Source organism: Scylla paramamosain, chromosome 14 (genome assembly GCF_035594125.1).
Source record: "Scylla paramamosain isolate STU-SP2022 chromosome 14, ASM3559412v1, whole genome shotgun sequence".
Taxonomy (NCBI): Eukaryota; Metazoa; Arthropoda; class Malacostraca; order Decapoda; family Portunidae; genus Scylla; species Scylla paramamosain.
The window spans coordinates 5,554,923-5,580,862 of record NC_087164.1 but is presented as its reverse complement, the minus strand read 5'-3'; the positions used below and the strand labels follow the sequence as shown (position 1 = coordinate 5,580,862).

The window sequence follows — 25,940 nt, the reverse complement described above, 5'->3', positions numbered from 1 at the left end:
AATTTATATGCACGATATTGACTCGATACACAGGTGACAATAATGCTAGTCTATCATTTAATTTATTTTAGTGTAGCAATAGCCTTAGTATTCACTCATTAACACAGACAACTGTGTTCAGTTGATACATCAAGACGAGAGCAACGAAATGGTGTCGGAATCACACTGCGTACTACTAAATAAACAAACAAAAAAAGTATTATGCATAATGGAAACGGCAAAAAAACAAATCTCTCTCTCTCTCTCTCTCTCTCTCTCTCTCTCTCTCTCTCTCTCTCTCTCTCTCTCTCTCTCTCTCTCGTTAATCGTAAAAGTGATACGAATAATCTCAAATCTTCTTTTAGCAGGTGTACATTTATCAGGAAACAGTAAATTTCCTCGATAACTCAGTTTTCATGTCATAATTATTTGCATTATATAATTTATTCCTTCCTCCTCCTCCGCACAAACTGGAGACCCGTTGTAGGTAGAAGCTTGAAATCTGCAGCCTTTAATAAAGAACCCAAGTGCAAGAAAAATTAAGGTACACAATATGTAACTAATGTGTGTGTGTGTGTGTGTGTGTGTGTGTGTGTGTGTGTGTGTGTGTGTGCGCGATAGTTTCTTACACACACACACACACACACACACACACACACACACACACACACACACACACACACACACACACACACTCAGCCTAGTGTACGTTCAATTTTCCTCACTAAACAAAGAAAACAGATTCATTAAGGGGAGATTAGCTTAGAATTGACATAAGAACATAAGAACATAAGAAATAAGGGAAGCTGCAAGAAGCGACCAGGCTTACACGTGGCAGTCCCTGTATGAAACACTCCTACCTATTTCCATCTGTTATCCCCATCCATAAACTTGTCTAATCTTCTCTTAAAGCTCTCTAGTGTCCTGGCACTAACTACATGATTACTGAGTCCGTTCCACTCATCTACCACTCTATTTGAGAACCAATTTTTTCCTATCTCCTTCCTAAACCTAAATTTTTCAAGCTTGAACCCGAGAATCCCAGTACGGTATGGCAAACTTGTCTGTTTCATCTGTCACCGGCCATTCTCAACAAGCCTTTGGCAATATGTAACTACCAATAAGAAGAATAACAAGCCTTACACATGCACACACACACACACACACACACACACACTCTCTCTCTCTCTCTCTCTCTCTCTCTCTCTCTCTCTCTCTCTCTCTCTCTTGCCCAACCATGAGGGCGCATAGCTAAACTGATAACACAGAAAAGCACCATAAAAGCCGGATAGCCATTTCTCATCCTGATATCTTAAGAAGATCAGATATGAGGTGAGATGGGAGAAAAGAATGAGTAATGTACACAGAAACTATCATAACTATTAGACTCATTTCTTTTCACTGCTATCGATAATATCCTTGTGCTATGATAGAGCTATTCACAGCTACTTAGATTTTGTACATAACAAATATATCATGAAGCACAGCCGGCAGTAGTGAAGTGTTGTATTTTCCAGGATTGGTTGATGACAAAGAGTAAACTACACGGGAAGGGATGCTTCACTTTACATGAGGATGCGGGTAAAGGGGATAAGTCATGAGAGAGTGTGGGATAGAGTTGCTTCACACCTAAAAGAAAGAGATTTTGTCGTCTCCAAACAGTCTTTCAGTAGTATGATACACACACATACACACACACACACACACACACACACACACACACACACACACACACATACACACACACACACACACACACATATATATATATATATATATATATATATATATATATATATATATATATATATATATATATATATATATATATATATATATATATATATATATATATATATATATATATATATATATATATATATATATATATATATATACATTATATATATATATATATATATATATATATATATATATATATATATATATATATATATATATATATATATATATATATATATATATATTCTTTTTTATGTAAGAGGGACACCGGCCAAAAGCAACAAATATCTAATAAAAAAAAAAAAAGACACTGAAATGCCCATCCCCAAACATGATCCAAAGCGGTAGCCAAAAATTGAAGGATAAGTGTCTTGAAACCTTCCCTCTTGAAGGAATTCAAGTCGTAGGAAGATGAAAATACAGAAGCAGGCAGGGAGTTCCAGAGTTTACCAGAGAAAGGAATGAATGATTGAGAATATTGGTTAACTCTTGGATTAGAGAGGTGGACAGAATAGGAGTGAGAGAAAGAAGAAAGTCTTGTGCAGAGAGGCCGCGGGAGGAGGGGAGGCATGCAATTAGCAAGATCAGAAGAGAAGTTAGCTTGGAAATAGCGGTAGAAGACAGAAAGAGATGCAACATTGCGGCGATGAGAACAAAAACAGTCAGTTAGAGGTGAAGAGTTGATGAGACGAAAAGCTTTTGATTCCACCCTGTCTAGAAGAGCGGTATAAGTGGAAATCTCCCCGGCATGTGAAGCATACTCCATACATGGACGGACAAGGCCCTTCTAGAGAGTTAGCAGCTGGAGGGGATGAGAAAAACTGGCGGAGACGTCTCAGAACACTTAACTTCATAGAAGCTGTTTTAGCTAAAGATGAGATGTGAAGTTTCCAGTTTAGATTATAAGAAAAGGACAGACCGAAAGTGTTCAGTGTAGAAGAGGGGGACAGTTGGGTGTCATTGAAGAGGAGGGGATAGTTGTCTGGAAGGTTGTGTCGAGTTGATAGATGGAGGAATTGAGTTTTTTTGAGGCATTGAACAATACCAAGTTTGCTGTGCCCTATTCAGAAACTTTAGAGAGATCAGAAGTCAGGCGTTCTGTGGCTTCCCTGCGTAAACTGTTTACTTCCTGAAGGGTTGGACGTCTGTGAAAAAAAAAACGTGGAAAAGTGCAGGATGGTATTATCAGCGTAGGAGTGGATAGGACAAGAAGTTTGGTTTAGAAGATCATTGATGGATAATAGGAAGAGAGTGGGTGAAATGACAGAACACTGAGGAACACCACTGAATGATACAGAAGAAAGTAGAAACCCATTCCGGAATTCTTAAACTACAGATGTCCCGCTGGCAGTCTTCTCGTGATGCTGACTGTTTTCTCTTATTCTCACATTTTTGCTTTTTTTTTTTTCGTAGGTGAATACAGCGTTGTCTTACTGCCTGTAACATTGCTGCTGTAGTGATGTTCACACACACACACACACACACACACACACACACACACACACACACACACACACACACAACACACACACACACACACACACACACACACACACACACACACACACAGTACCGCCATCACCACCACCACCAGTCACTCTTCCTCACAGACTATGGAGACTTACGTAGTCTTTACAAAATATGAACCAATGAGTAAAAGAGATGGATAAATATAAAGAGGAAACATAGAGATATAACAAATTTATCAATGGCTTTAGCTGTAAGGTAAGAAAATTTCAAAACAAAGCTGATAACGAAAACAAACAAAGAAAAAATATGTTTGCCTTTTCCTTCCCTAATCCTTGCTGCGTGTCTTCACCCGGGAGGCGGTGTGCTGCTGTAGCGCCTTGCTCTCACTTTAGGGGAGCAGTTTCTCTGCCTCAATTAAATATTGCTCAGGGGAATGAACGCTAAGAGAAAGTCTGTGTATGTAGGTAATCTCTCTCTCTCTCTCTCTCTCTCTCTCTCTCTCTCTCTCTCTCTCTCTCTCTCTCTCTCTCTCTCTCTCTCTCTCTCTCTCTCTCTCTCTCTCTTCCGGTGTATCTTATCTTCGCTCTACTTAACATAGAGGATAAATACATCGGATAAGTGTTCTTATGGTGACGACTGACATGTGTTATTAGGCCAGACAGTGTGACGCCACAACATGTTGATGCGTAGGTTAGCAAGGAACACGTCGTGCTACTAACAAGTACAATACATGCTCTGAGGGAACTACAATGAGTTTTTACCGCAAATTTTCTCTAGGTAGTCTTCCGTGACGAACTTTCCAACAAAGCAATACACAGTAATAAAACACGTTACGTTATGTTCAGTTAGGTAGGAGGGATTTATCATATAAAATTTCTAACAATTACACAAACAATCAAAAGTACACATCCATTCACAGTACATGATGAAATCTTTCCACACGCTAAGGAAGTCTCCATACTGTCTCCACACATAAATAGTTAGCTTAAATAGTCACATAAAACACACACGCACACTCATATATATATATATATATATATATATATATATATATATATATATATATATATATATATATATATATATATATATATATATATATATATATATAAAACAAACATAGCACTCAACACGAAGAGATTTCAACACAAATCTCACGACACATGAAACAACATCTGGTTAAGGTGTTTGTCCTTCATATACTCACATATTCCTCTTACCTACACAACTCTGTATCAAGGACATCAGTGCTTCCACTACAAAAAAATACAAAATAAGTCCTCATGTTTCGCTTACAGTGAAAAATACACGTACAACAGGATAACTTAATCAACTTGCAAACCTAGATCTCCTAAATATAACATTCTACAAAACTGGAAACCTAATTAGAAATAAAATACAGAATGAATTACGAGATACCGTTTATCAGGAGAAAATGTTAAAAGATATGGACAGAGAACATGACGGCTCAGGAAACAAGTCCTTCAACTAAATATAAACATAAATAATCCACTTTTTGATAAACTTGAAAAAATAAAGAAAGAAAGAATAATGTCAACCAAAAAGTAAAAATGAGAACAGTGATGCATTGCAAGACCAATAAATAATTAGTAAAAAAATAAAGCAAAAGACTGTCGCGTTAATTAGGAAACAGCAGTATTTCTCTAGATACTCAACCCTTCCCTCTCAAAAAAAAAAATCAAACAATGAAGAAATCTGAGAGAGCGAGACACAGTATAAATAAAGCTTAAAGAAAACACAAGGCGGGCATGACAGCCATCTTTCAACTCTGCGTGACTTCATCTTTACACACAAACTAAGCTTCTACATTTGTACCTCTTCTTTATCGCCCCTTCTTTCTATCCCCCATTTACCATAACGGTTGCGAGTGATTAATTTGGGTGGAATTTTCACGGTTCACTATTCATGAATGGGATTTCGCGTGGCGAGATTCACACATGCTGAAGCAATCCTCTCACCACCATGAAAGGATGTCTATAAAAGTGTAATAAGTAATACTATAAAAATGACTCCTTAGATACCGGTAAATTATGCGACTTGGATGGGAACATTTGCTTCTGTACCGAATGGCTCGCTGGCTGTGAAATCTCCATGTCACCTTGTAACTGCTGTAAGCTCGATACAAAAAAAGAAAATAATAATAATGATAAAAGAAGGAGACCAAGCACACTAAGTAAATCCAATAAAACATGCTCAGTAAAACACACAGCAGTCGATAAAACTCAAATGAAAAGGATAAATCAGGTTTAGAACAACAACTGAATAACTGAACAGATATACTGAAACTTAGAAAATAAGGATCTCATTACGCATCACAGACACACATACACACAAACACACGCACACACACACACACACACACACACACACACACACACACACACACACACACACACACACACACACACACACCTGCTCGGTAATCCTTGTTACAGATAAAATAAACTCTTGCGTCAGAAAACAAAAGTGTCTACGCAGAGAAACACTGAATTAAGAATGATAGCGAACGTGTGAGGGAATGAAACACACACACACACACACACACAGAGAGAGAGAGAGAGAGAGAGAGAGAGAGAGAGAGAGAGAGAGAGAGAGAGAGAGAGAGAGAGAGAGAGAGAGAGAGAGAGAGAGAGAGAGAGAAAATGCTTGCCTCTTCGGTAGATCAGTGATTACAGCTAAGATTGGAGTGAAAAACATTCATATCAGATACCTGAGCAGTCTTATCGATGAATTCTAGGCAACACACACACAAACATTGTTGTTGTTGTTGTTATTGTTATTATTATTATTATTATCATTATTATTATTATTATTATTATTATTATTATTATTATTATTATTATTATTATTATTATTGTTATTATTATTATTATTTCTATTATCATCATTATTTTCTTTCGTATCCATCAACACTTATTGCCCTTCAGTGAGTGAGTAAATCCCTCTCCACTCCATACTCTCTTCCCGCTATTTACCTTTGCCTCCACACACGCTCACGCTCCCTTCCTAGAGCGTCCTTGCTTCGCTCTACCCCGCCAAGTTATAATTTCTTGTCTCCCCCTTCACCTTTCTCCTCCCACACAAAACTTCGTCGTTCAAACACTCGGCTGTATTATTCCTTCCTTCCAATACCCTTAGCGCTCGCTTGCAATTAGGGGTCCATCTTGTTAGCATCAGAGGGAGTAAAGGAGAGCTTCCTGAAAAAAATTCTTCAAACACGAGTCTCATTGTAGTAAATTTGCCGCATATAGCGCCTGCCACTACGTTCATTAATTTTTACGTTGTATATGAACTCGTTTACCTCCAGCACATAGCATGGCGTTTTCTGCAAGGTCAGGACAGAACAACAGTGTGTGCAGGAGTACAAAAGAGCTGAGAAAAGATCGTCAATGCACACATGTACCGAACGAACTTACCTTCGTGGACTTACTCGTATATGACAAAAAAAAAAAATCTTAAAAAACTTATCTTTATATCATTTCCTTACTGTTTCCCTTCAAGTCTACATGCTCCTGAGGCATTCATTAGCTCCATCCCTGCTTGCTTTTCTATTGGGTAGCATGTGAAGTGGCAAAGCAGGAAAACTGATAAAGTGAATTACGATAACCCGTGTTTTCAGCGCTGTGAGTCACGGGTGCTTTAAGCCTCCGTACCTGATAGCACAAAACAAAGAACGTGACCTGATAGAAGAGAGTGGCAGGCTGGGGTCGTAGGAGAAGCGAAGTGGGTGGAGTGTGTGCCTAATATTAATGAAGGTAGAGGTTCGATACCATCCTCGGCAAGTACCTTACATTATGCACTCTAGTTCACTCTACGTGTGCATCACCACAGCCTTCCTCATGCGGCTTCGTGTCAGAGTAGTCTGGATGGTTATAACGTGATTGGAATCCTTTTCTATTCAACTCTAAACTCAGCAACTGAACGGTTCTTTCTCTCTGTAGATACATTATTTTTTTTTTCTCTTATAACTCATAGCCAGCCACATTTATATGAAAAAAGAAAAAAAGTGAAATAGGTGTTCACGCTACGACTGTACATCATATCCTGATAAGCGGAGTTTAAAGTGTACTTTTTCGATTCAAATTTGATGTTTTCCGTGTTAGGTAATTACAACCCCTGCATGCAATTTCTGAGTCTGAGAGTCCTGCCTTCATGTATACTATTGGATCCAGCAACGTATTTGTGCTGCGTGGGGGAGGATGGATCTGAGTCTAAACTTTATGACCTTTTATCATTCATACATTTACATATAGTCAACGAAACATTCTACAGCTGGTATCAAGTAATCATTCAAAGCGCACTTAATTCTACACACTGTGGGGATTATTTGTATTCCTTTTAGTAAACAGCATGGCGTGGCAATTGTAATTATTTCTCGGTTATAACTTTAAAAATATCTCTTGGGAGTGAAATACAATCAGACGGTAAGAATAAAGAGCACACACAGTGTTGCAGATATTTCAAGAGAATATTTGACAAATAGTTACTATACCGTAGGTGACACTGTTTGGTTCTCGAGATGAATTTGTACATAAATATTGTAACCGCCACCACTTCATTACCGACCGCAGGTGCAAGTTAATAGAGCCATGACGCAAACATAAATGTGTATACGCAAATACGACGTATGCGGCTGGTCTTCATAGAAAAAAACTCCACTAGTATCCGTTTTTGAATGGTGTGAGGAACGAACCAAACACAAAAAAAATTATGGGTACCAATGTATGGGAAAAAGTGTAGTGTGTAGAGCCTGAAGACATTCACCTATTTATTCCACGCATTTAAGTGATGTGACCGAGCAGCGGGTCTTCTCGTGTTGATTCACAACTAGAACACCTTGCATCTAATGGCTGGTGCGTCAGTACGGACTGGGAGAGGAATGAGTAAATCCCAGCCGCTCTCTCTCTCTCTCTCTCTCTCTCTCTCTCTCTCTCTCTCTCTCCTCTCTCTCTCTCTCTCTCTCTCTCTCTCTCGTCTCTCTCTCTCTCTCTCTCTTTACGGTGTCGTAATTTATCTATTAAGAATGTATTTAAAATTTGAGCACTTTTTCACCAAAATACTTTTTTTTTTTTTTAAGGAATGGGAGTATGATTTACAGAGTTCTAATTTTTTTTTAGAAAACTGTAGAGAATCCATGATTGTCGTTGAGCGTGTCAAATGCAATTATTTGCGATGCAATGCGAATTATTTGCGAAGTTTTCATCATCATCATCATCATCGTGATCTTCCTTTTCTTCTTGAGTGATTCAAGAACTTAGTGGTACATGTCGGGCAAATTTCACAAGCCAGCTCATGTGACGGAATGACTTTGTTTATGACAAGGAAAATACATTGGCAAAATTTTTTTTGCATAAAAAAAAAAAAAATATATATATATATATATATATATATATATATATATATATATATATATATATATATATATATATTATATATATGATATATATATATATATATATATATATATATATATATATATATAATATAGAAATATGATCAAGAGCCCGGAATCACGGTCTTGAGGCAGTACACGTCATGCAAACGGAAGACCACTTTCATCCCTGGGAATCCTGAGGGCGCTGATCGAGGCTGCACGATGACGCACTGCCTCACCGCAACATCTAGAGTGTAGTGACTGGAAGACTGAATGAAATGTACGCCGAATACGAATTTGGAAGGGACCATCACCTCTGCGCACGCGCGCCCGCCGCGCATGTGTGTGTGTGTGTGTGTGTGTGTGTGTGTGTGTGTGTGTGTGTGTGTGTGTGTGTGTGTGTGTGTGTGTGTGTGTGTGTGTAATGGGGGTGTGTTGTTGCAGAGATGTTTAAAGCTAGAGAGAAAATGGTCACTGACATAACGGATATAAGATAGGAAATCATGGAAGAGAAAGTATTGAAAGGTTGTAGTTATTTTGGCTACCACTGAGAAGTGAGGAAAATGGAAGGAACGTGAATAAGGAAAAAAATATATATATATGAAAGAAAAGAAATCACGCGAAATTGTAGCACTGAGCTGGAAAATGTGACGGAGGATAAAAAAAAAAAATGAAGAGATAAATTGGGGAAGTCTGGAGGTTGACGAGAAAAAAAAAAAAAATCATATGATTTGCGATACTGCTGTACAAACGATATATGTTTTTATACACCAAACCAGATAGCATTTCATCTTGTTTTTAAAGTTGTTTATTTATCTAATCAGCACTTATTATTGGCTTAGTGGCTGACAACGAAGATGATAACAAAAATGATGATGGATGTGGTGGTGGCAGTGGGGTATATAGGTCACATGACTTTCTTTCCTAGTCTTCTGGTAATATCTGCTCCTCAATCAACAATGTCCGGGAGTGCCGATGACAGAACTTATATGTACCTCTTATCTCCCACGCTGGCTCACGGTGCTGCTCCCCGCTGGGTGTGGTTAGCAGGTGCCTCGCGTGAGGTGTATGGTGTGGCCCAGTTCCCGTTTAAGGCTAACCGTCCTCGATTCTTTGCGGGGCAATGAGTTTTGAATATCATCTACGCTGTCTTTTTAAATTATCAGAAGTAAAAAGGTTAGATATTTATATGTACAAATAAGCTTTAGCCTGGTTTTCGCTAAGATAGTAGTGTGGAATATGTTGGTAAACGCGCGTTTAAATTTCTTGCCGTGGCAAGGCGTGCAGCGTCATATCTGCCGTATTGATCACAAGGAGAGAATTCCCACTGCCCCCTTCTGGATCAGATGTGCTAATTAAATGTGCTAATTAGATAGGGTCTGAGGACCTGCTGTTGCCTTACCACTAACGGAAACGAAGTTAATTCAATATACGCATTTTGCAGAAAAGGTAAGTTTTGGAAAGCAGTCTAGAAAACACTTTTTGTAAGAACGGAGGTCATTAGTATATTAACAATCGAACTCAAATATTTTCGAACTATAGTATTCTCATAATCGAAGGAAACATCATAAAAAGTATCTAAAGTGTGTGGCATGACTGAAATAAAAACAATGAAAGGTCTGCTTTGATGTATACATTTTTCTTTAAGTGGGAAGAAGGAGCACTAGTTTCCTTACTTTGTTTATATCTATCTCACGAAAAGGAAGTCAAGATGTAAATGAAAAAAAGTAATAGTGACGTTGCCAATGAGAATTTTTAATACGAAATGCAAAGGTATGCACTCATCCAAGTATAAGTACTGAGATAAAAAAAAATATCAATGTTCAGAGAAGAATATCATGTTATTTGTTTTCTGTTAGCATACAGTAATCATTTACAGTGACGTAATAGGACAGTGGCACCGTGTTCACACTCCAGTCACCCGCACACCATGGAATGATGACACTCTTCCTGCTGCATGCATGTCCCTTCCCTCCCCGCGGCCTCGCTAGACAAGACCCTCTACTTACTCATACTCGTATCCCATTCGTTCAGCTTACTAATATAAGAGTATCATCACTCTTCCACTCCTTTTACTGGTAAATTCTTGAGCTTTTTTCCTGTTTCTGTATATCCTTCTGACTACGACTTGAATCGTTTCGAGAGAGGAGTATCAAGACACCTCTCTCTTGGCTCCTCAATTCTTGTTTTATTTTTAGAAATACTTTTTTTCTATTTACTCCAGTGCATTGGAGTATATAAATAAATAAATCTAACTTCTAAAACACAATATTATGGCGTTGCTTTGATAAGAAATTAAATATCAAGAAAAGAAGAGGTTTATCAGCAAATCCTATGAAACTGAAGTTACGAAATTATCAAGTTATCAGTGTGACATAAATTACTCGCTGCACAGTTAAGATACGCCGGACGGCGCTGATCTCTTCCCTTGTCACACACCTTCTCGCCAAACCTTCCTACCTGCATCGGTCTCCTGGGAAGCAGAGTAGTTCATGGCGCACACGAAAGGTGTCGCATATTTACATATCACGATATTTTCATGATTTCTTGTGGTGTTGTCTTTATATTTTTCACGTTGCGTGTTATTGTCATCTGTAGGGTTTTGTGTTGTGTGGTGTGTGTGCTGTGTGTGTGTGTGTGTGTGTGTGTGTGTGTGTGTGTGTGTGTGTGTGTTGTGTGTGTGTGTGTGTGTGTGTGTGTGTGTGTGTGTGTGTGTGTGTGTGTGTGTGTGTGTGTGTGTGTGTAATAGTCTTTGAAGCGTCATGTTGCACATGGTAAGTAAAGTTTAACTGAAGGTGTTAAGTGAATGACATATTTCTCAGTCTCTGCACAGTCGCCCGTAGGGAGTGTTGCCACATTATCGGGTGAATTTCGCTCAGGATTCCACATTGTGGCAACCGATTCACTACCTATAACTTGTTTCATATTGAAATGCGGCCATTTGTTGTTATTGTTATTAAAAAAAATATTTGATGTTATGAGAGAGAAACCTATTATTCATGCACGTCGATAACATTTTAAAAGATATGTTTACTAGAATCCGTCGAAATTTTTCGCCACGGAATTCATCTTTTCATCCAGTTTTGGTCAAGAGTAAATGCTAGTTCTCCTCAGGACTTTTAAATTTTGATAATTATACGGTGATTGTCAGAAAAAATTCAAAGTAAAGCGATTTAAACAGAGTTTTTAACGAGAAAAATTATTCTTTCTTAGGAGAAAGTACACATAAAAGCGGCACAAACGATGGTTTGATGACGTTGCCAGTGTCAGGCTCAGTTGTTGAGATATGACTTGATATCAATATATATATATATATATATATATATATATATATATATATATATATATATATATATATATATATATATATATATATATATATATATATATATATATATATATATATATATATATATATATATATATATATATATATATTAAAATGTTCTTTCATTAATATGTAATTATTTTATTATTAATTCATGAACCTTAAATTAATTACATAAATGAGAGTGAATAAATGTTTGTTTTGGCCATCCCATCTCTGGGCACTTCGGTGACGGAGCTTCGGTTAGACATTCATATTCGTGTTTCTAAATTTAATCTTATATGATTATACTTTATTTATTGTATATTGTTTCATCTTATACTCTATAATATCATAATGAAATATTTTGGAGAATGCACACACGCATACGCAGGGAAATATTTGAAAACAACCAGCAGTGCCTGGCAAGGGTCGCCATCGGGAGAAACATTCCGAAAACTGTGACAACACTTCGACTGGACTGTACTTTCTTATACTGTAAGAATTCCATTTACCTTAAACTTTTCTTCTATTAGCCATTATTCCTTTATCTTAACTAAATATAACACTGGTTAATCACTTCTGAAGCAGCGCGATTGTTGTTTTTTATATTTTTTACGTAAGAGGGCATTGTTCTAGGACAACAAAAAAAAAAAAAGCTCACTAGTGCCAGTCCCTACAGAGTACAGTAAAAAGAAAAATAATCATCAAAATTTGAGAAGTATCTTGAAACTTTCCTCTTGAAACAGTTCAAGTCAAAGGCAGTCCATATACAAAAGCAAGCAGGGAGTTCCTGAGTAAAAGGAATGAAAAATTGAGAATACTGGTTAGTTCTTGCATTACGGAAGTGTACAAAATAGCGGTGAGAGAAAATAAAAAGCCTTTTCTAGCTTAATGGGGGAAAGGTTTGCAGTTAGCCAGAAGAAAAGAGCAGTTAGCACGAAAGAAACGATAGAGGATAGCAAGAGATGGTAAGTTTCGATGATTACTTACAGAAAACTATGACTGCTGATGCATAATGGGTCCGATTTACAAAACACGCTTGATGAAGGTGAACTTCAACATGTATGAAGCAAAGGTGCCCTCAGTTGCAAAACGCATAATTTCTCTCTCTCTCTCTCTCTCTCTCTCTCTCTCTCTCTCTCTCTCTCTCTCTCTCTCTCTCTCTCTCTCTCTCTCTCTCTCTCTCTCTCTCTCTCTCTCTCTCTCTCTCATCCGAGACCCCACAATTTCCAATAGGTTCAAAATACAGTACAGCTACTCTTCTTGTCCCACAGACAGAGCCACGATGGCAGACGCGGCGAAGACCACCACTCCCAGTAACATTAAAGGGCAAAGCAATCCTGCTTTCGTCGGGGATGACCCATGCTGCACAGGTAAGACTCACCTGCTATAACCCCTTTACTTCTATAGTCCTCTACTCTTAACGTTTAGAGCACTGTGTGTGTGTGTGTGTGTGTGTGTGTGTGTGTGTGTGTGTGTGTGTGTGTGTGTGTGTGTGTGTGTGTGTGTGTGAGAGAGAGAGAGAGAGAGAGAGAGAGAGAGAGAGAGAGAGAGAGAGAGAGAGAGAGAGAGAGAGAGAGAGAGAGAGAGAGAGAGAGAGAGAGAGAGAGAGAGAGAGAGAGAGAGAGAGCGTTACACATATACCTATGTAGTCAAGTTAATCTCCAGGAATGGATATATATAATAAGAAAGAACTGTTCATGTTCTCAACACCGTGGCAAAGTCGTCCACCTGGAGCTGTTGCCACTGTGGTGTTCAGTCAGACCACTTGCTGCACTTTACACAATGAATCTCTGGACTCCGCCACTGATATAGGTTACGCAACTTTCACTATGGAAAGGTCATGGTTCCATAAGAGGGCAAGATATCTTTGCTGATGGATGGGATACACTGGCACGTATACACATCTAGCTGTCCTTCGCTTCTCATTGAGAAACTGCTACTTGTCCTTGCAAACTGAGAGATTGTAGGTCATGGTATTTATATGACGGATATGAGGGACACAAAGGGTCATATACTACAGACTTGTTTAAGTATACAACAGCACCAGCTACGGGTATACACGAATGGTTGAATCCTTACTGTGCAGATGCTTGATAACGCTAACCATCGAATTACATTTATGACCACGAATACCCGAGCCCGATGACTACTGTGTGTGTGTGTGTGTGTGTGTGTGTGTGTGTGTGTGTGTGTGTGTGTGTGTGTGTGTGTGTGTGTGTGTGTGTGTGTGTGTGTGTGTGTAATAATAATAATAATAATAATAATAAACGGTTTATTATTTAGGCAGTTGACAAACTGAAAATGTACATAGGGGATGGGGAAAAACTTAACATTAATCCTAGAGGTAAGTCTAATCTAGGAGGGAAAACTATTGATTGATGGCTCGCACCATGGTGGGAATCGCACTGAGTCTGTACCGGTCCGTGCGCGGTGCCTTCAGGGGCGTTATTCTGTTGTGGTGTCTGGTGGCACGGACCTGGCGAGGCGCGTCGGGCGGCAGCATGTTTCTGAGACGCGGATGATGCAGTAGTCCCCTCCCAAACTTCTCCAGAGCCTCTCGGTGCCTGGTGGATATTCTGGACAGACTCAGGGTGGTCAGGGCTTCTTCATAGGTGGTGTATGCAGGGCCAAGGATGACCCTGCACGCCCTTTTCTGCACACTCTCTAGCTGTATCTGTTGAGTGTGTGTGAGGGAGGAGGACCACGCTGGGGAGGCGTACATGAGTTTGGGGAGGATGAAGGTAAGGTACACCCCCCTTAACTCATCTGTCGGCGTCCCCAGCGACCTGAGTCTGCGCAGCATGTACAGCCTGTAGGTAGCTGATCTCACGGTGTTGGCGACATGCTGCTTCCAGGTCAGCTGGTCGTCCACCGTGACTCCGAGAAGCTTGGCACATTGGACCACCTGGAGGGGGTGAGGGCCCACTGTGAGCCGGGGAGGGGGCACTGGTACAGAGGAGGTACAGAAATGCATCACCACAGTTTTGCTGTGGTTGATGGTCATCCTGCTCTCCTCTGTCCACGTCTGTAGTCGCTCCAGAATTGCTTGCAGTGGCGAGTAGTCCGGGTTCTTGGTGGAAACTGGGACGCCCACGGTGCAGTCGTCCACACACTTCCAGCGATGGGGGGTGTCGGTGAGGGCGTCGTTGATGAGGAGGAGGAAGCATAGAGGACCCATCTTGGTCCCCTGGGGGACTCCACATGTCAGCTGTTGGAAATTAGAGACAGAGCCCTGATAGCGAACGGCCTGACGTCTCCCTGTGAGGAAGTCGGCTAGCCACGCTATCAGATTAGGAGGGAGACCCAGACTTACTGCCTTGCTGATGACAACAGTGTGATCAACAAGATCAAAGGCTTTTTTGAAGTCCACAAAAGCAACAGCTAGAGAGGTGTTTCGCTTGTCCAGGTGGCTGTGGATGAATTCAAGGAAGCTGGTCAGGTAATGTGAGGTGGAGGTGGCTTTAATATTTCCGAATTGTCTGATATCCACGGTGTTACAAATTTTGGTGTAGGCCCAGTCATATACAAAATCTTCACAAATAAGGCTAGGGATGGGAGTGATAGAGACTGGCCTGAGGTCATTGAGTGACTGAGGACTGGATGTTTTGGGGACGGGGGTGACGTAAGATATCTTCCAGTCCGCGGGGCAAGAGTGTTGGGAGAGTGAAGCGTTTATTATGGAGCATAGCGGTGTTGCTAGCTCTAAAGCAAATTCCTTGTAAATTTTTATAGGAAGGTCAGTGGGTGTGGTGGATCTGGGTTTAAATTTAAGTATTCTCTTAAAAACATCCATCGCCTGGACAGTGTGTGGAGGGGAGGGAGCGGGAAGATAGGCAGGAAGCGGAGTGGTGTGGAGGGGAGGAAAGGTTTGACAGATAGCAGCAAAGTGATCGTTCATCTCCTGAGCCGCGAGATTAGCAGGAAGGTGTGAGGTGCAAGGAAGAGATGAAGTGTGCTTTTGTAAGCTTTTGTGTGTGTGTGTGTGTGTGTGTGTGTGTGTGTGTGTGTGTGTGTGTGTGTGTGTGTCAGATGAAACATTCTTTCCCGATAATAAACTACAAACTAAAATTATTTTTAGCATTAAACCAATAGACATCCCCAGGTTTCCCCAGGTCCCCATTTATTGCCTTATCTGTAGGAATGATGGACAGCTGGATGAGCTGTGCGCCAATTACTCCAGCCCGGATTGGAGCCAGGGGTCGAGGGTTCATAGCCAAGCGCTCTAGTCACTTCACCATAGTAACCATCACGCAGATAATAAGCGAAGAGCTCATCACAGCTCAGAAGACTCAGCGCTTCCTCCCAGCGAAAGACGGTCGCAAAAAAAAAAAAAAAGGCAACAGGCCTTTGAGTAGGCAAATTTAGTGGATTCTCCTAACACGATGCTTCTCACCCGCAGATACAGTCAAATCGGAGCTCACCTTGGCCTCCTCAAAGAAGGAACTGACCAAGGACGAGAAGTTAGAGAAGTTCCGAATTTTGAAGAACGTGATAATCATCTCCATCGCTTTCATGTTCCTCTTCACCTCCTTCAACTCCATGGCCAACCTGCAGTCCTCCATCAACAAGTGAGTTCCGGACACTGCCAAACGGACAGGTCATAGTGAATGACGCATATGTTAAACCAGGAACGTCCACATCCTTCATATTAGTGTTATATTCAGTGTGCCTTTTTACAGCTAACAAACATGGAGTTATATACTTAATAAAGAATGTAAATAAGAATTGCGGACACAAAAATGAAAAAACAAATGTTTTTCAACATACTGTAGCCCACGTCCCTTGCATCACTCTTTTCAGAGAAGTGATAAAATGGCAAGTCGGTACACCAGAGATTAGAAAGAGATTGTAATGATAAGCGAAATGGTTTTCCTGGAAACATAGCCGTAAACTGCTTTACTAGGAAACGGTAAGGAAAAAACAAGCCCTGACGATATGGATGATAAAGAGGATAAAATGTGTATACTTGGAATGGCGAATGATGACTTGAGAAACTACATATCCAGAGGGAAAGTCAAGACAGAGAGCATTAAGACAAGAAAAAAACAACGGCGTGTGTGCAACTGCAATACCCATACAGATAAGGAAAATGGGTACTAATTTATTCTCTCTCTCTCTCTCTCTCTCTCTCTCTCTCTCTCTCTCTCTCTCTCTCTCTCTCTCTCTCTCTCTCTCTCTCTCTCTCTGTTATGTGTGAGTAACCTTGCCTCCCCTGCAGAGTGGAGGGCACGTCGGCACTGTCCACCTTGTACACAGCGCTGGTCTTGTCGTGCGCCTTCCTGCCCACCTGGATGATCAAGACCTTCAAGACTAAATGGACACTGTGCTTCTCTATGCTGTGCTACTCCACTTATATCGCCGCACAATTCTACCCGCGGGTATGGACGCTGGTGCCCACTTCCATCATCCTGGGCCTGGGAGCGGCGCCTATGTGGTCTGCCAAGTGTACCTACCTCACACAGGTATGTGTGTGTGTGTGTGTGTGTGTGTGTGTGTGTGTGTGTGTGTGTGTGTGTGTGTGTGTGTGTGTGTGTGTGTGTGTGTCTATGTGTGTGTGTGTGTGTGTGTGTGTGTGTGTGTGTGTGTGTGTGTGTGTGTGTGTGTGTGTGTGTGTGTGTGTGTGGGTGGGTGTGTGAAGTGTATCATCCACTAACTATTCATTGTTGCAGGTCGGGTCTCGGTACGCAGATATCGTGGGAGAAAATTCCGAGGTTGTGATCGTCCGTTTTTTCGGCATCTTTTTCCTCTTCTTCCAGTCGACGCAAGTGTGGGGCAATCTCATTGCGTCTGCCGGTAAGTAAATGCAACTCGGTTAAGTTCATTTAAGCAGAATATCCCCAAAGACGGGATATTACTGGAGCTTTACACTTAAGGCAATAAACATAAAACCTTATAGCCAGCTTAGTAAATAATGTTGTAAAATATTCTACATACAACTCACGTCTCACTTATATAAAAAAGATGAGGGTGAATTAACACACAAAAAGAAATGTGAATACAACAAAAAATAAATAAATAAATAAACAAATAAATAAATAATAAAAAATACAGAGAAACAGATGTTTTTATGGATGAGAGTGACGGATGTTTGTGAGTGTAAAGCAGCTACATTGTGTAGACCGGATGGCCTTGCGTCATCACCTGTTGTAATGAGCGATTTGTTTCTCCTTACCCTCTCTTCCAAAGTCCTTGTTTGTGCGCCTCCCGATAAGGTAAATGAAAAAAAAAAGTCTGTCCATCCGTTTTATATTTATATATTGTAGGTAAACGACTCATTGTCATTCTCAAACCTGCGTAGTAGTAAGGTTGCTAGATCAACTAAAACCTCTCTCTCTCCCTCTCTCTCTCTCTCTCTCTCTCTCTCTCTCTCTCTCTCTCTCTCTCTCTCTCTCTCTCTCCTTCCCCCAGTGTTGTCCCAAGGAATAGTGGAGGTGGAGGATGTGAACGAGGAGGCGCTGCTATCATGTGGCGTGAATTTCTGTCCTCACTTAACCTCCTCTAGTTCCTCTAATCTCACCAACTTGGCCAAACCTCCCATGTCAAAGATCTACACCATGGCTACCATCTACCTCGTGTGCTCCATCATCTCCTCCGTGATCATCGCCTTGCTGGTGGATCCTCTCACCAGGTGAAATAGTCAGGACTTCAAGAAAATTTCAAATGTATATTTTATTTATATTTGGACCCGAAAAATAAGTAAGATACGAAGGTGTGTTGCATGCACCAGATATCTTTATGCACTTGTGAACGAGTACAGTACTGTTTGGAGGAGGACAGCAGCTCAATTATGTCCTGTGACTGGAATCAAGGGAAAATTCTCTGTACGACTTCGTAAGTTATATCCCTCTTTGGTGTCGTCAGGTTCGGCGAAAACGAGCGGACGGGATCAGCTGCAGGTAAAAGTGGAAAAGAGCTTCTCATCGCCTCCTTCAACCACATGCGTCATCCGTACCAGCTACTCGTCATTCCTCTCACCATGTGGTCGGGCGTGGAACAGGCCTTTCTCGGCGCTGATTATACAGCAGTGAGTTGCATGAAATAAAAACAAAGTGTCCAGCAAGCTCTTTACCATCAACATAAAGTGTGATGTATGTGTACAACGCAATAATTCTCGTTAGAAGACCTGTATGTTACAATAGTGCCAATGTGTTTCATCGAAACACTACGCTACAACGGGTTTTATAGTGGTACTTTTTACAATGTGTGTGTGTGTGTGTGTGTGTGTGTGTGTGTGTGTGTGTGTGTGTGTTACCAATGCTGGTATCTTGACACAGCAACCCTTCTCCATAGGGAAAGCTCAGAGCTCATAGCTACTGATCTTTGGGTACGACTGAGTCCACACACACACACACACACACACACACACACACACACACACACACCCAGCACAACGGGACAGCGAGATAACAAACCCTCGACTTACGTACATCCCGTATCCAGTCCTGTTAGGTGAACAGGGACTATAACACATCGAGAGGCTCGCCGCGCAAAGGAATGGAAAGCAGGCCTTTTCTGTTTTTAGCCGAGTGTGTTAGCCACTATACTACACTACGCCCAAACTCGAGCTTGTGTGTGTGTGTGTGTGTGTGTGTGTGTGTGTGTGTGTGTGTGTGTGTGTGTGTGTGTGCGTGAGTGTGCAATGCCTTGAAGCTCAACATTCTTGTTGCAGGCCTATGTGTCGTGCGGCCTCGGTGTGCACATGGTGGGCTACGTGATGATCTGCTACGGGGTGTGTGACGCCATCTGCTCCATCACCTTCAGCCCGCTGGTGAAGATGGTGGGTCGCGTGCCTATCTTCACCATGGGGGCTCTCATAAACCTTGGCATCACTATCACTTTGCGCTACTGGACGCCGCATCCTGATGATGTGGCGCTCTTCTTCGTGATGGCGGGGCTGTGGGGCGTGTCGGACGCTGTGTGGCAGACGCAGATCAACGGTAAGTCAAAGACAACTCTCTTCCTCCACACAAAACTACAAGCACTTAATTACACACACATACACCCTTCACTCAAAAAATTCAAAATTATCATGGCGACTCCTACACCAGCCTCGAAGTCCCCATCTCGGGAGGGGACTACAAATGTCCCTAGATCGGAACTGCTCTTCTGATAACGACCCTAAGTGTCTGGACACCCCCCTCAACTTTTTCTTAATTAACTTCTGCAACATTTGCGGTCTAAGATCTAATTTTCAATCTGTAGAACACCACCTCTCCTCTTCTAATCTTCATCTTCTTTTCCTCACTGAAACACAGGTGTCTGAGGCAACTGACGGTAGCCCCTTTTCTCTTCCCTTTTATTTTCTATATCCTCATTTTCAGTCCAAAGCTGGATGTTGCGTTTATGTGAGCAACGACTTAACCTGCTCCCGTGCCCACGCTCTTGAAACTTCCGAGTTTTCCACCATCTGGCTACGACTACAGAGTCACAATCAAACTAAATTTATCTGTGCCGTATACCTCTCACCTAACTCTTCTGACTTTAAGAAATTCTTTGACTACTTAACTTCCAAAGTGGAGCACATTCTGACTCTCTTCCCTTTTGCAGAGATCTCCATTCTTGGAGACTTCAATGTTCACCACCAGTTTTGGCTTTCCTCTCCCTTCACTGACCATCCTGGTGAGCTAGCCTTCAACTTTGTTATCCTCCACGACCTAGAGCAATTGGTGCAACACCCTACTCCTTTTCCTGACCGTCTTGGAGATACGCCCAACATTCTTGATCTTTTCCTAACCTCTAATCCTGCTTATGCTGTCACCCACTCTTCTCCGTTGGGCTCTTCTGATCACAATCTCATATCAGTATCTTGCCCTATCACTTCAATCCCTCCTCAGGATCCCCCTAAACGGAGGTGCCTCTGGCTTTTTGCTTCTGCTAGCTGGGGAGACCTAAGGAGGTATTTTGCTGATTTTCCTTGGAATGACTACTGCTTCCTTGTCAGAGACCCGTCTTCGTGTGCCGAGCGCATAATAGAGGTGATCTGGCATTGAGGCATACAATTCTCATTCTTTTTCTCGACCTAAACTTTCCAAACCTTCGTTTAACACAACCTATTCTATTGCTATACATGATAGAGAGGTGGCCCACAAAATTTACCAGTATCTCAAGCACTTTTATATTTCTGCCCGGAACCATGCCAAGTCTGTTCTCCAACTAATCAAAAAGTCCTTCATTAATAAAAAGTGTCAATTTTTTTTTTCAAGATCTAACTCCCCTCGTGACTTCTGGCATCTAGCCAAAAATATCTCTACTATTCTATATCTCTACTGGTGATCTTCGGGCTTTCCTTACTGAGTCTTGGTCATCCTCTTTTAGAGATTTTGGTAAAACTTTTGCTGTTGCCTTGGACATATCAAAATCCTTTCATAGAATCTGGCACAAAGCTTTGATTTCCAAACTACTCTCCTACGGCTTCCATCCTTCTCTCTGTAACTTCATTTCATGTTCCCTTTCTGACCGTTCTATTGTTGCTGTGGTAGACGGTCACTCTTCTTGTCCTATATCTATTAATAGTGGTTTTTCCTCAGGGTTCTGTCTTGTCACCCACTCTCTTCTTATTATTCATCAATGACCTTCTAAACCAAACTTCTTGTCCTATCCACTCCTACGTTGATGATACCATCCTGCACTTTTCCACGTCTTTTCATAGACATCCAACCCTTCAGGAAGTAAACATTTGACGCAGGGAAGACTTCTGATCTTTCTAAAATTTCTAACTGGGGCAGAGCAAACTTGGTATTGTTCAGTGCCTCAAAAAGTCAATTCCTCCATCTATCAACTCGACACAACCTTCCAGACAACTACCCTCTCTTCTTCAAGGACACTCAACTGTCCCCCTCTTCTATACTGAACATCCGCGGTCTGACCTTTACTTATAATCTGAACTGGAAACTTCACATCTTATCTCTAGCTAAAACAGCTTCTATGAAGTTAGGTGTTCTGAAACGTCTCCGCCAGTTTTTCTCACCCCACCAGCTGCTAATTATGTATAAGGGCCTTGTCTGTCCATGTATGGAGTATGCTTCACATGTTTGGGGGGCTTCCACTCATACCGCTCTTTTAGACAGGGTGGAATCAAAAGCTTTTTCGTCTCATCAACTCCTCTCTTCTAACTGACTATCTTCAGCTTCTCTCATCGCAGCAGTGTTGCATCTCTAGCTATCTTCTACAGCTATTTTATGCTAACTACTCTTTTGATCTTGCTAACTACATGCCTCCCCTCTTCCCGCGGCCTCGCTGCACAAGACTTTCCTCTTTCTCTCACCCCTATTCTGTCCACCTTTCTAATGCAAGAGTTAACCAATATTCTTAATCATTCATCCATTTCTTTGGTAAACTCTGGAACTCCCTACCTGCTTCTGTATTTCCACCTTCCTATGACATGGATTTCTTCAAGAGAGAGGTTTCAAGACACTTATCCTTCAATTTTTGACTACCGCTTTGGATCCGTTTCTGGAACTGACATCTTAGTGGGCTTTTTTTTTTTTTATTAGGATTTTTTTTTCCCTTGGCCAGTATCCCTCCTACATAAAAAAAAAAAAAAAAATTCACTGCTCTTCATTCTTAATTCATCCTCTCATATTCGTGTTCACCATACAAACATTAATGATACATCAGCTACTATATAAATATATAAATATAGATATATATAAAAATATATATACCATACAAAAAGCTAGTTATAATAGAGAATTCAGGTATCATTCAATTAGCACAGACAACAAGATTGCTTAGTACAATAATTATAGAATGTTTTATATATATATATATATATATATATATATATATATATATATATATATATATATATATATATATATATATATATATATATATATATATATATATATATATATTATATATATTATATATTATTCTTCAGCATTTTGGTATTTCATAAGGACTGATTTTCAAAGACTACAGAGATGATTATAAGGGTTCTCATGTTTTTTTTTTTTCTTTTACTTTCTGTTGACTTTGAAGAATTCTTGTTGAAGTATTGCGACAATCATGAAAACACTCGTCAAAAGAAGTCGGGATAAGACGCCTAAGCGTTAAGAATATTAAGCTATGACATAGCCCAAGCTGAATACCAATGTAGCTAATGATTTGAACTTGTTGTTATTTGTTATTATTTTGATAGATGTAATAAAATATACTGAAAATGTATTGTGATCAAAAGCTTCTAGAATTTTGCCTAGTGGTGCTTAGCTAGCACAGCGGTAATTCTAGTAAGCTCAATGTCATCTCTTTTTTCTAGCGTTCTATGGCGTGATCTTCCCCGGGGAGTCCGAGGCTGCCTTCAGCAACTACCGTCTGTGGGAATCATTGGGATACATCTTCACGTACGTGGGCAGCGCTACCTCGTGTGTTAACAGCAAGCTGAACAATGTGTTAGTATCTCTCGTCTTTGGTATCATTGGCTACTACATCATCGAGGTGCTGGAGCGCCGAGGAGGCCTGAAGAAGGACGAGAAAGGTAAAGTGGTGCCCATCGACGTCCTAATCAAGGAGCTGTTCAGCACAAAGAGTCAGTGACCTTCGACAACCCTGCTGAGAACGACTACTTGACATTCCAACAAGGTTGTGTTTGTAGGAATTGCAAAAACCCTTCTTGTCAAAAACGATAAAGCACTGAAGTATTAATGTGTTGTCGAATTTTATACAAAAACACTGTGTTACAACAAATGCCGCGACAAGCTGCCGTGACACGGTGGCCATGTTGCTTGTCTCTCAGGACCAGACAGAGTATCACTGTGAGTTGTGTGCTTCTGTATAGAAGAATGAAAATATACTACATATAAAAAAAAAAGAAAGAGTCAGGGCAGTGTGTTATACTTAACATTTGCACTGGCTGCGATCTCGTATTCGATAATGGCAACATTGATGTGATAAAGTGTGGTGACTGAGCGTCACTAACAATTCCTGAATGTAATTATGGTCGATGTAATGTTGTACCTATATTTTACCTAATTGTGATTTTTAGCCATGATGTTAATATGTATAAAATATTAACTGTAACACAGAAGTCTTAATGAACCTTGAAACAATACAAAACGAACCTCATCCTTTTCCTCCATTATGAAACTCCAAACCTTCAAAATCACATTAAAAGATAACACACACACACACACACACACACACACACACACACACACACACACACACACACACACACACACACACACACACACACACACACACGCACACACACACGCACACACACACACATTTTTTTTTTCCAGCAACGTTCTCTATGAATTTTGAGCTCGATGCCAATCTCTCAGCTTATGCATGCATACTTTTTAAATTCGTCTTCTGTCCGATCTCACTGTTGCAGTCATTGAGACACAGCTATTTAGCCTTTCGTTGCATCCATTATCTCCTCTTGCCACATGTTCTGTATGTCCTCTGTTTTCTCATTTTCTTTTTCTATATCTTGAAAATTTACTTTTCTGCTACCAGTGTTGATCTTATCTTGCATACGAGCGCTGGAATTTTAAGAGTGAGCTGTCTATTGATCCACGTGCACCTGTCAACTGATTCCCCATGACGTGCTTTAATTTCCACACTTCAAATCTGTAGGTAAGTGTGCCGCAGTCACACTTTGCACTCAAGAATCTTGGATATTAGTCCTGCCTGATACGTGTATACCTCACTAATAACTTCAGCTTTATAATGATATGATTGTTTTAGATTTCATTTTCATGATCTGCACTTCGTTCATGGAGCAAGTAATTTAACGTTCATATGTCTCGAGAATTCCATGTTCAGTTTTGATAATGGCACTGACTCCATTACTAGCAATGATTCGCTTCACTACTGCTGTTTTATAAAGCAGTCTTTACTGGTGTAATAAGTGGATATTTTTGTAGCTTATCTTCAGTTTCTTAGATCAAGATCATGCCCTCAATAAATGGTTTACTTATTTTCTATTTATGTTCACTGTTTTGTTATGTTCATGTTTTGCATGCCATATGAAGATGCGGTGTAAACAGTTTTGACGAATGTCTTTCTTGGCTGCTTGATTCAGGTACAGATGATGGCATACCAGTCTCCACGTGCTTCCTTTACAGCTGTGTCGTTTAAACTTTGGATGAGTTTAAGTGACGCTAATCCTCTACTCTCTCATATTTCTTATTAGTTTGCTTACTGTGTTTTATGACCCCATGGCTGAGGTCCCCATAGGATTTTTTTTTTTTAATCTAAACGTGAATGAGATCAACCAAGCGTATAAAAGGAGGAAGGAAAAGCCCACTATGCAGCTCCTGGAAAGAAAAATATTAACCAGAGAAAAGAGTCCAAAACGGAAGCCGTTTTGTTCAAGTCGTGTGAAGGTTCCAAGAATTTATTAGTGAAAGGGGTAAAGAAGAAAAGCTGCCAGTTAACTTTTGCGTGAGTGAGATGAACAGCATAGAGGTGAGAGTAAAAAGAAGTCTCGTGCAATGAGGCCGCGGAAGGGGAAGATGCATGCAGTTAGCAAGTTTAGAAGAGCAGTATCCAAAGAAATAACGGTAGAAGATAACAAATACAATATTGCGCCGGGGTGTGAGAGAGTAAAGGCATTCAGTATCAGTGGAACTTCTTAAAATATATGCGACATACTCCACAAAAAAAAAATAAATAAAATAATAATAATAATAATAAAGCCCCTACGCAGAGCCAGCATCTTTGAAGAGGAGAAAATTGGCAGAGGCGAAACTCAAACATTTCATGGAAGCTGCTTCACTACGAAATGTGATGCAAAATTTCCACCTCAGGATTTTAGTACTTTAATTACGTAATTATGTTCAATGTAGGGGATGAGAAGTTTTGTTGAGCGTCACTGAAGAAGAGGGAATAATTGCCAAAAATATTGTGTTGGGTAAGGCAGAAATAGTGGAAAGAGCTGCATTATTAACAAGGCCACCATAAAAGCAAGAATTCAGCCGGTTATGTCATCTCGAGATCTGTCTCAATGCAGAAAATCCCATCGTGGTAATTCCCTTTAGTTTAGAAAATAGACTTGGTGAGGTCTTCCCGTCTTCGGTACATGAATCA

General features: G+C 40.5%; 1 protein-coding gene across 3 annotated transcripts in view; it reads left to right on the top strand.

Annotated features, from left to right (window-relative positions):
* The window catches only part of LOC135106796 (UNC93-like protein), a 29,531-nt gene extending 5,610 nt beyond the window's left edge, over window positions 1–23,921 (top strand). For all 3 annotated transcript variants that reach the window (XM_064016109.1, XM_064016110.1, XM_064016111.1), the window contains exons 2-9: window positions 13,172–13,270; window positions 16,300–16,468; window positions 17,119–17,362; window positions 17,570–17,693; window positions 18,309–18,528; window positions 18,762–18,924; window positions 19,570–19,837; window positions 23,161–23,921. In XM_064016109.1, coding sequence (XP_063872179.1) covers window positions 13,183–13,270; window positions 16,300–16,468; window positions 17,119–17,362; window positions 17,570–17,693; window positions 18,309–18,528; window positions 18,762–18,924; window positions 19,570–19,837; window positions 23,161–23,438 — 1,554 coding nt within the window. In that variant the 5' untranslated portion in view covers window positions 13,172–13,182 and the 3' untranslated portion in view covers window positions 23,439–23,921. The remainder of the gene's footprint in view (window positions 1–13,171; window positions 13,271–16,299; window positions 16,469–17,118; window positions 17,363–17,569; window positions 17,694–18,308; window positions 18,529–18,761; window positions 18,925–19,569; window positions 19,838–23,160) is intronic.
* Window positions 23,922–25,940: the final 2,019 nt, after the last annotated feature.